This window comes from Physeter macrocephalus, chromosome 4 (assembly GCF_002837175.3).
Source record: "Physeter macrocephalus isolate SW-GA chromosome 4, ASM283717v5, whole genome shotgun sequence".
NCBI lineage: Eukaryota > Metazoa > Chordata > Mammalia > Artiodactyla > Physeteridae > Physeter > Physeter macrocephalus.
Window position 1 is genome coordinate 145,572,072 of NC_041217.1, and position 10,698 is coordinate 145,582,769.

Sequence of the window (10,698 nt, forward strand, 5' to 3'; positions counted from 1 at the left end):
CCCCCTCTCTCTCTTTTTTTTTTTTTTTTTGCTGTTTATACAATGAGTTTTCTTTTTTATTTTATTTTTTTAACATCTTTATTGGAGTATAATTGCTTTACGATGGTGTGTTAGTTTCTGCTTTATAACAAAGTGAATCAGCTACACATATACATATATCCCCATATCTCCTCCCTCTTGCGTCTCCCTCCCTCCCACCCTATCCCACCCCTCTAGGTGGTCACAAACCACCGAGCTGATCTCCATGTGCTATGCAGCTGCTTCCCACTAGCTATCTATTTTACATTTGGTAGTATATATAAGGAAGCCCTCTCTTAGGTGATATTTGAGCAGAGATTGGCAGAAACACCTTCTAGAAAACCCCATAGCGTTGGCCACTATCTGCTCCTCAAAAAATTCTGTTTCCTCAACTGTCCGCTCCACACCTCTGCTCCTTGCACCCGGCAAATCAGTCTTGCTCTACTTCACAGAGAAAATAGAAGCTATCAGACAGGAGATCCCTTAAAGTCAGCCACCAGACCTGAAGAACCACCTGCCTCCTCCCAGCCTCCCCACCTTCCCTCCTGTTCCAGTAGAGGAGGCATCCAGGGCTTGTCCAAGGCCAATCCCTTTCGATTCCAACCCTCTGTGTCAGGCACCTCACCCATCAATTAGCACCTCTCTCTCCTAACACAGACTCCACCCTCTCTACCAGCTCCTTCCGATCTTCTCTTCATGACCGATCTGCAACGGTCATGAAGAACCTAGGGGTAAGATGGGAATAAAGACACAGACCTACCAGAGAATGGGCTTGAGGATATGGGGAGGGGGAAGGGTAAGCTTTGACAAAGCGAGAGAGTGGCATGGACATATATACACTACCAAACGTAAAATAGATAGCTAGTGGGAAGCAGCCGCATAGCACAGGGAGATCAGCTGGGTGGTTTGTGACCACCTAGAGGGGTGGGATAGGGAGGGTGGGAGGGAGGGAGACGCAAGAGGGAAGAGATATGGGAACATATGTATATGTATAACTGATTCACTTTGTTATAAAGCAGAAACTGACACACCATTGTAAAGCAAATTAAATTAAATTAAATTAAATTAAATTAAATTAAAAAAACATGTCCAAGTCTCTCACACTTCAAAAACCAAAAATACCTCCTTTGGTTCTGCTTCCTCCTCTAGCTAACACCCCATTGCCGTCCTCCCTCCATAACCTAACTTTTCAAGAGCTGCCTCCCTGTTACCACTTGCTCTTGCCTCGGCCCCCTCCTTTCCAACTCTGCTGGGACATGGTCAACTCCTCCCTCTTTCTGGAGCTCTCTCCTGGATGTCCTCCCACCTCTCCTGATGCCCCCTCTCAGCAGCTCCTCACCTATCATTTGTTAATCAAAGACTGAGGCTCCCCAAAATCCAGCCCCTGGCCTCCTCCCATGCTGCACCTTCTTCCTGGAGGCTCTCACCTACTCCCGGGGCTTCCTTTGCTATCTACCTGACACTGGTTCCTAAATGGACTGCTCGTCCCAGCTTACCTTTCTCTGAGCTCCAGAAACATGACCAACCACCCCCTGGACATCTCTGCGTGACTTCCTCCAGGCCCCTCAAACCCAGCATTTCTGAACGTGAACACAGCATGTTTGCCCCCCAAATCTGCCCCTCCTCCCCTACCTGGGAATGGAAACACCATCCATGCTGATACCAGCCAGAAACATGAAATGACGTTTTCCCCAAGATTTATACTAATACTAAGGGGGATGCCCTGTGGAAGCTGCCCCTCTCCCCTGCAGATCCACCAAGTAACTTTTACGTTGGAATCAGCAAATGGGAACTAGAGAGAGCCAAAGGTAGCAGTTCCCAGGGGGGTGGGTCCTGCCATGAAACACTCCAAATCCAGAATCCAAGGCTCCCGTGCTCGGACACTGACAGGTGCTGCCAGCCCCAGAGCCTCCTCTTCCTGGGTCTCAAATCTCCACATTTTTACCCCTAGACATAAAAATTGATTCCTCCAGGTTACAACCCAGTCTTGACGCTCAAGGGGTACTTTTCTCTCTTTAAGTGACTTTGCCAAATTCTGCTCTGATCCAGCTATGTTGATGTCACAGTCTAACAAAGCTCCCAGAGCAATCCTATGCCCCCCTTTTCCTACTGCATGAAGCGGGACCTCACTGATACCCTCACATGTGGCTACGATGGAGGCTTAATACTTCCACTCCCACACACAGCCACGATACCAAGACAACATGCTCTGCCTCTCACTTCCCTCCATCTCACTGGCTCACTCCATCAGCATCTGCCTAGATCGTTGCCTCAGCCTCCACCCTGCTCTCCCTGCCTCTGATTTAGTCTCTGCCAATCTAGTCTTCACCCCAAAGTCAAAGTGATCTTTCTACCACACAAACCTGAGCTTGTCACTCCCTTGTGTGAATCCCTTCCCTGGTTTCCTGCTGTGCTCAGGATAAAGTAAAGCCTTTTGACCTTGCCTACGAGGTCCCATGTGATCTGCCCCTCCTACTTCAGCTTTACCCTCTCCACTCTGCCCTCCCTCTCACCCCTCCAGCAGCGCAGAGCTACTAACACAGGCACATACTAGACCTTGAGAAACAAATATCTGTTGAACAAATTAATTTCTTAAACACCCAACACTCTTTCCAGTCTCTCCCTTTGCACAGGTATCATCTTCCTCCCTTCCTTCTGCACTTCCATCCAGATCTTCTAGAACTCACCTCAGCAACCCTTCCCTGGGCCCAAGGATCTGGAACACTGTGCTGTGTTATCTGTCTCTACCAGACCGGGTTCCTCTAGGTCCCGCTCTAGTCTTATTTCTTCCTCCTCTGGCCTCAACATAGGGCCAGACCCAGAGTAATTGATCAGACAACACTAGTTGCTTGGGGACGGAGGGACCTTATCTAGCTCCCCAAAACTAGGTTGATTTGGGAGGAAGGAAGAAGATGAAGAAAGCAAACGCCTCAGTGTGTTTTGCAGCAAGAATCCCTCTACAATGACTGGCACCTGATGTCTATCTGCCCAGCAGTTTGCAAAGTACCTGTACTTTATCTCTTTTGATCCTTTTCTAACCCAGCAAGGTCAAAATGCTTTTCTCCACACTATTGACAAGGAAAGGGAAACACAGAGAGGAAGCACAGTGAAGCCCCATGATCAATGTCTGCTGAGTGAAAATAAGCCACACCCCCAGACCAGTGCTCTTCACTACCTAGCACAAGGTCAAGGGAACTGTCCCAGCAATGAGCAGGGCCAGGGAAGAGGGCTTTACAGTCTCAGGGGATCACCTTTCCTGGGCTTGAAGTTGGCATTCTCCCTTACCCCTTCCCAACACAGGCCAGAGTCACGGGCCCCTCCCAGGGGTCCCATCTTCTGGCCAACAGTATGGCTAAGCCCCTACAACCTGCAAGGTCTTCCCTGGGCCCCAGAGTGAAATGATGCGGGCCCTGGAAGACTAGGACATGACCCTGCCTCAAGGTGACACATTCTAAGAATTGAGGAGACTGACAGGTAGAGGACAGACTGTAACTGGAGGCCAAGAAGGGAGAAGTTAATCCTGATAGACAGTTCTTCCTGGCCCCTGGGGCCCTTCCTTTCCTATTTCCATCACCACTAGGTCTGAGAATCAAACTTGCAGTTATGCTGTACCGACTGATCACATCCTGAATGAAACGGTACAAGTCCATACAGCTGAGAACAGAGGTGCCAATCCTCGGAGGAATGCAGGGGTGTTGGGCCCGCCATGGTTCCCCAGGAAACCTTTGTAGTGTCTGAGAGAAACCACCCCTCCAGGACTTGCCCACCCTTCCTGGTGCCAAGACCCTCTAACTTGTGTCAGAGCCAAGAAGCCAGAGCTAAGCTGTGTTCCAGGTCCTCCACGCCCTCTCAAGGTGGGGACAGGAGCATCTGGGGGGAAGAGGGCAGCTGGCTCTGATATGAGGGTGGGGGAGCAAGGTCTCCGTCCCAGGGAAGCCCACAGGCTGATGGCAAATCCCACTTTGATGGAGGCAAGGAGAAGTGGAGGAGACATGAGAGGAAAGGGATTGAAGGTCTCCTAAATACCTCTCATACCCACATTAGGGTCAGACCTCAACCTTCCCAGGAAGGGAACTTCCCTGTACTTCGCAGAGTCCCCCCAAACACCTCCTGGCCCCCCCACTTGTCTTCTCCATCACTGTCTCCTCTATCGGTACCCCGCCCTACTCTCTAGCGTTCACTGTCTGTTCAACCAGTGATGCCTACTCTGGGCAGGCTCTGTGCTGGACCCTGAGGGGACAGGGAAGAATCAGACTGGGTCTCCATCCTCCAGGGGTCATGGTCAAGTGGGGAAGATGAACAAGTAAACCGAAGATGAAAACTCTATGGGACAAGTGCCGAGATACCAAGCCTGGGGCTGATGCGAAATGCTGGTGAGGCACCCCAGCAGCCTGGGGGCAAGGAAGGCTCTGGTGTCTGTTTTCCCCCCTAGACAGTAAGCTCCTTGAGAGCAGAGCCTGGGTCTGATTCATCTCCCAGACCCATCCTGTCCTTTTCTGGGTGGCTCCAGGATGCAGGTAGATTACTAGGCCATCCTGAGAGGGTAGTTATTTGTACGGGCAAGAATAAGCCCGGCCAGTCCTCACCTAGCGGTAAAGCTCACCACTAGTGTCAATGATGGAGGAAAGGCAATTCTCTAAACTGCTTGTGGGAAAAGTGTACTCAGGAGGTAGTAGAAGTCATTATTCCTCTCTCTGAGCCTTAATCTCTGGCAGTTGTACCTGAGTTCCCAGCCCTGGCCGCAGATCAAAACACTTGGGGGCGTTTTTTAATTCAGACTCCTACTTCCAATATGTTAATTAGGGTCTTCAGAGCTTGGGGGCCAAGGAATCTGCTTCTCACAGTTGATTCCAATGCAGCTGTCCCTTGCCCTGTGTCCAGAAAACTCTGGTCTACATCCGCATGAAGGCAGGAAACTAAGAGCTGTTCCTGACAATGTGTGCTAAAGTGGTCCCCGCTGCCCTGAGATAACTGGGAAGGACGAGTCAGAATCTGATCCCAGGAAGATGTCTGGCTCCCGATCCAATCCATAGGCATGGCAGGGAGGACCCCACCTCTGGGGTCACCATCTGTTTAAATGGTCTGGAGGTCTCTCAGGTGAGACCACTCGTCCCTGCCTTCACTGCCATTTTCTGCCCTAAAAAAAGGAATCTTTATACTGCACAGAACAAAGAGAACACTGATTAAGCTCTAAACAAGATTGCCTAGTTGTATCAGACTATCCAGGGGTATTTTTCCCATGTTATCCCCGAGTCCTTAGCAGAATGGGCCTCAGAACGATGGGACAGAATGATGGCCCGCTTGGGTCCCAGCTTTTAAGTGCCCCCATCCCCCACCCCCGCCTGATGCCAGCTTGGCATACAAGAGTGAGGGGGAGACCCAGTGGGAAAGATGAATGGGAACCACAGCTCCAAGGGCCCCATTCCTCTGCCCAAGCACAGCGCCTCCCTCCACGGCCCCCAGGGGTTTAGGCCAGATTCGCTGAAGGTAAGGAGGCTGTTTTCTTCCTCCATCCTCCTCCTAGTCACTTACATCGAGGGCATGCCCGAAGAGCCAGTGGGTGGGGGGCCCTGGGAAGCTGTCCATAGCCCTGGACATCATCTGCCTCCCCAGCAGCAGACAAATGAGCCTGAGGAAGCCTAAGACCAAGATCAGTCCAAAAGCCCACAGGCTCAGCTGGGAGAGTCTCGGGGAGAGCAAAACAGGCACCATGGCTTAAGTCGCAGCCACCCAGGTTCCCACCTGCCTCCTGATGCCCTCAAGTTCCCTTATACTATGAACCCAGGCACCCTGCCAGCTCCCACTCCAACTACGCCCTGCTGTTGGCAGCAGCCCAGGCTAGTCTGAGCTCCACAGGGCAGAGACAACAGCCCTCAAATGCACAGACAACAGAGGAGACAGCCTGGCTGATTTCTACCAAAACTCAACTGAAGAAAAACTAGATGGTGGGCTTCAAAGAAATGAGGCAATGGGTTTCCCTATTTGGTTCCTTAGAGGAGCAACCAGAAGGCAATTCTTGGTGTAATCATCAGCATAATAATGACTACTTTTTCAGATAAGCTACCTTGGATGTTTCAGGCACTCTCTACACACTATCTCTTTTAACCCCAACAAGGAGGTCATAGGTACTCACTCTTTAAACTCATTTTCCAGATAATGAAACTGAGGCTCAACTTGCCTGTGCTTTCTTGCAAGAGAGCTTCCACTGTCCCCTTCAACATGGACCACTGGGAGAGCTCGCATTTATGCCAGGCTCATGATCCTTAAGTCTTTTTTTGTGAGGCATCTTCAGGGGCAAGATTCTAGCCCCAGAAGGGAGAGCTAGGGTCAGAAAAACGCCAACTCCACTCCCAAGATCATAGTACAGACTTGAACTTGGGAACATTATTTTCAGGGTGATGAGGAGAGATGGCCTTCTTCATGGGGTGGTGGTAGGATTCCTGAGAGCATGGCAATGCTCTGTGCACGTTGCCGGTTTTCACTGCTACTCACTTTGGGCTACAGTCAGTGCCCAAAGTGAGTCGGGGGAGGCAGGGGAGATGGCTCCTCACCCTGGCATCCGGGGCTTCCTGATCTTTGTCAGCCCCACTCCTTCCACCTGGGCTGTATTTGCTCACAGGCCATCCCAACCTGCTTTGGCTGAGTACCTTGGTCCTGAAAGTGTGAGAAGTAGGGGAGGGAAGTATGGAGTGTGTAGATGGGGAGGGCAGGAGGAGTGTGAGGGGCTAGGCTGGACTGAAGCTGGTTATTCTGCAGGCTCTGACCAGAGAGAGGAGGAGTCTTCTTCCAAGGTGTTCTGATCCACCCTAAGGATGGCTTTGCCACAGGGACAGCTAAGGATGCAGCATAATGGAGGAGGACTTGTCTTAGAGTCCCTGATCTTCCAAGGATGCCAGACCCCAGCGCTTCCACCTGGGATGGTGTGGTACTTTAGGTTCTGGGTAAAACAGCGAGCTGAGTAACACTCTGAAAGAAATGAGTAAGAGACGCATCCCTGGGCAATATGGGGATAGTCTTGGCAAATGGGAGGAGAAAAAGAGGTGAGGGAGCAGAACAGATAAAACCCAGCAGACCTAAGTTACATACAGCAAGTGAACAAAGATCTGTCAGTGCCTGAGAAGATAAACATCAAAGAGGAGATCTGTGTACAAGAGAAGAGGAGCCAGCAGTGGTGCCAATTTTCTCCTATCAGTCATCAAACTGATTCATTCATTCACCAACATGTATGTATTGAGCACCTACTATGTGCCAGATATTTCACTGGGTACTTGAAATAAAATGATAAACAAGACAGACAAGAAGCTCACATTCTAACATTGTTCTGGCCCCCCTCCAAAAAAGACTTCTCCCAGTATTCCCAGGAGCCTGGGTCCAGAACTCAAGCACTCCCCTGCCTGCCAGGTGACTCTGTTCCTGGGAAGATCACTTGTGTGTAAGCCCAGTAGACTGAAGACCCTTGGGTGAGGAAATGTGGGCTCTGGTTTCAATTCTGTGGTTCACTGGGTGACCTCAGATGAAACCCTGCTGCCCTTGGTGCCTCCGTTTGTCACCTGTCAGTGAATCAGATGGTGTCACGGGGCTTTGGTGAGGATCCTGAGATAATGGCAATGCTCTGTGCTCTCCAGGGGGCAAATGATGGTACCTCTTTTCCAGCAGCATTTATGCCCCATCTCATTGCCTCTCTGCCCGCCTTTGTGCTCTGTTTCTACAGCAGCCAGTTGCACACAGGTGTAGCCTGTTGGCACCTCACCTCTCTCATATCTCTCAGTTTTCTGCCCTAGGACGTCCCTGAAGCTGCCATGTGGGACACCCAGAGGGGTCTGCACAGCCATGCCAGCACAGGTGCACACACCTGGTTGGACCAGACAGTTGACACCTATGAGGCAACATTTGACTGTTGGCAAAGGGGAATTTCCCCCCCTACCCATCTTGAGTTCTTGTGGCTAGACTAATAATAAAATTGATGCAAGACAGATTAACAAGAGAAAAAGAAACAAATATGATTCGTGCGTGCATACAGAGGTCTCATAGAAATAGGGCCTGAGAAGTGGCCAAAGCAAGCCAAAACTTTTATGCTTTTTAGACAAAGAGACAGTGAATTTGAGAGGAATTGACAGGACAAAGAAACTTAGGTTTGGGTGCTTTATTAGCAAAGGATTTAAGCCAGGTTTGGGCTTGGGTAGCAAATCAGTAAAGAGGTGAACTCTCAGCCCTGAATTCCCTGTCTCTGGGGAAAAGGGCATCCTTCTACATCCTCGTACAGGGAGGGCAAGTTTCACATGGGAGATTTATTTCCCGCTCTCAGGGAGACAGAGAGGAGAGTCAAAGTGTCCCCCTTACATACGGACTGTTTCTTAAATAACTTCAATTCAAAATAATCAGTATGCCACTGAGGCATGTTCTGGGGTGGGCTGCCCTGGACCCCAACATGACCAATGAAGAACAGGAGCTAGTGGATAAACAAATACCCTCCCCTCCCATGCCCCAGGCAAGCAATACTGAGGTGTTAATAGTCCCTCAGCGTCCGGCAGGGCTGAGCCCTTTGCCCCCAGGGGTAACCAGCTGTATAATACACCTCAGACTGGCTTTGCCTCCTCCCTTGGTCACTCTTCGCAGCCACCCACCACTCCTATTTTCTGGGGTGAGTCATCTGCTCTGCATTCTGGGGAGACCCAAGCTAAGACCTAGGGCTCTGTGCCTCCTGGTTATGTAACTGAGTGCGTGGGCAGGGCTGAGATGACAGAGGTCAGAAGGCAGGGGGTGGGGCCTACATGTTAATTCTACATCCCTGGTGGCGCAGTGGTTAAGAGTCCTCCTGCCGGAGAGTGGTGGGGGCGTTCGTAGCCCTCCCTCCTCCACCTCCTCACCCCCGCCCCACAGAGTCGGGCTCACGCCATCTTGTTCCCCCGTCCGCGCCCAGCCACCCTTTCCCTTTAGACACGCTCAGCCCCCCACCCGCCCCGCCCCTTTCGCCGCCGCCGCCGCCGCCGCCGCCGAAACCGAACCATCTCTAACCCCACATTCTCCTCGCGCGACGCGCAGCCGGGTCTACAAGCGTTCCTAGAACAGAGATGAGCTGTCTGGAATAAGGCCAGCAAGTGACCTGTCCATTTAAGCCACAGATGAATAATAACTGCAGCCAGCCCAATGTCTACTGCCACTTCAAGTAGTGGAAGAACAGGGAAGTCTATAAGCTTTGCAGCAGAATTGCAGAGTTTGATGCAAGGCAGGCTCTCCAGTGCCACTGCATTTGGATGAATCTAGCTGTGGTTGGAGAAAGTGCATCTTGCCAAAATATATGGGTTTTCTTTAGGTGATTCTAGGAGGCCTCTTCATGAAACAGCAGTTTTGGTAGAAGATGTAGTACACACTCATTTAATTAACCTGTTACAGCAAGCTGCTGAAGTTTCTAACTTCGGGGAGCAAGGGTAATCTCTGCTGAAGATCTGTTTTTGATGCACAAAGATAAGAAAAAACTTAGAAGACTGCTAAAGTACATGTTTTTCCGAGACTACAAATCAAAGATTGTCAAAGGCATCGACAAGGATGATCTTCTGGAAGACAAATTGAGTGTCAGTAATAATGTGAACAAAAGACAAAAAATCGCACAAGACTTTCTCAACTTTATTGACCAATCAGGAGAATTCTTGGCAATGTTTGAAGATGATGAAATTGATGAAGTTAAACAAGAAAGAATGGAGAGAGCAGAAAGACAAACTAGAATTATGGATTCAGCTCAATATGCAGAATTCTGTGAAAGTAGGCAATTAAGTTTCTCCAGAAAAGCCTCCAAATTTCGAGACTGGTTGGACTGCAGCAGTATGGAGATAAAGCCCAATGTTGTCGCTATGGAAATTTTAGCATATTTAGCGTACGAAACTATGGCACAGTTAGTGGATCTGGCTCTTCTCATGAGGCAGGACGTGGTAACCAAGGCAGGAGACCCCTTCAGCCATGCCATTTCTGCCACCTTCATCCAGTATCACAGCTCTGCTGAGGGATCTTGCCTGAGGTCCTACCCAGACTCTCCTGGGAACACACCTCCTCCTACACCAAGCGCTCCATCATCTGGATCACAGCTCTCAGGGAGAACCACATCAGGATCCCTAGGGAATGGGAGTGCTAGACAAGACTCAGCTAAAACCAAACAAAGGAAAAGAAAAAAGAGCACCGCGGCCTGTGGTGTCGAGGCTCACAGCAATGCCATCCAGCCCTGTCACATCAGAGAGGCAGTTTGACGCTACGGCCACAAGATTGGCCCCTTTTCCCCATTCACAAGTGCCTACCGCAGGAATGGGACGGCTTTTCTGGCCTGCTGATGTGACTGTGACTGCGACAACAGGAAAGGCAATACTATATTAAGGTGATTTCTGTTCCCCTCCTTGGGCAAAATAAGATACAAGTTTACCTTCTCAGCAAAAAAAAGAATCTGCCTGCCAATGCAGGGGACACGGGTTCGAGCCCTGGTCAGGGAAGATCCCACATGCCGTGGAGCAACTAAGCCCGTGCGCCACAAGTACTGAGCCTGCGCTCTAGGGCCTGCGAACCACAACTACAGAAGCCCGCGTGCCACAGCTACTGAGGCCCACGTGCCTAGAGCCTGTGCTCCACAGCAAGAGAAGCCACTGCAAGGAGAAGCCCGCGCACAGCAAGGAAGAGTAGCCCCTGCTCGCCGCAACT

The 10,698-nt window shown here is 50.5% G+C and overlaps 2 protein-coding genes across 2 annotated transcripts in view; one reads left to right on the forward strand and one right to left on the reverse strand.

Moving 5' to 3' along the window:
- The window catches only part of CYP4B1 (cytochrome P450 family 4 subfamily B member 1), a 22,192-nt gene extending 16,462 nt beyond the window's left edge, over positions 1 to 5,730 (reverse strand). Inside the window, 1 exon segment of the mRNA XM_024119869.1 lies at positions 5,551 to 5,730. Coding sequence (XP_023975637.1) covers positions 5,551 to 5,730 — 180 coding nt within the window.
- Positions 5,731 to 9,473: 3,743 nt separating this feature from the next.
- On the forward strand, positions 9,474 to 10,256 carry LOC102982339 (transcription initiation protein SPT3 homolog). Its single transcript, XM_055083975.1, has 2 exons — positions 9,474 to 10,030; positions 10,187 to 10,256. The coding sequence occupies exons 1-2, from the start codon at positions 9,474 to 9,476 to the stop codon at positions 10,254 to 10,256; spliced, it is 627 nt and encodes a 208-aa protein (XP_054939950.1).
- Positions 10,257 to 10,698: the final 442 nt, after the last annotated feature.

Coding starts and splice junctions, on each gene's coding strand:
- LOC102982339 (XM_055083975.1), top strand. CDS start 9,474: ATGCACAAAGATAAGAAAAAACTTAGAAGACTGCTAAAGTACATGTTT. Junction 10,031..10,186: donor GCTGAGGGATCTTGCCTGAG/GTCCTACCCAGA, acceptor AAGAAAAAAGAG/CACCGCGGCCTGTGGTGTCG.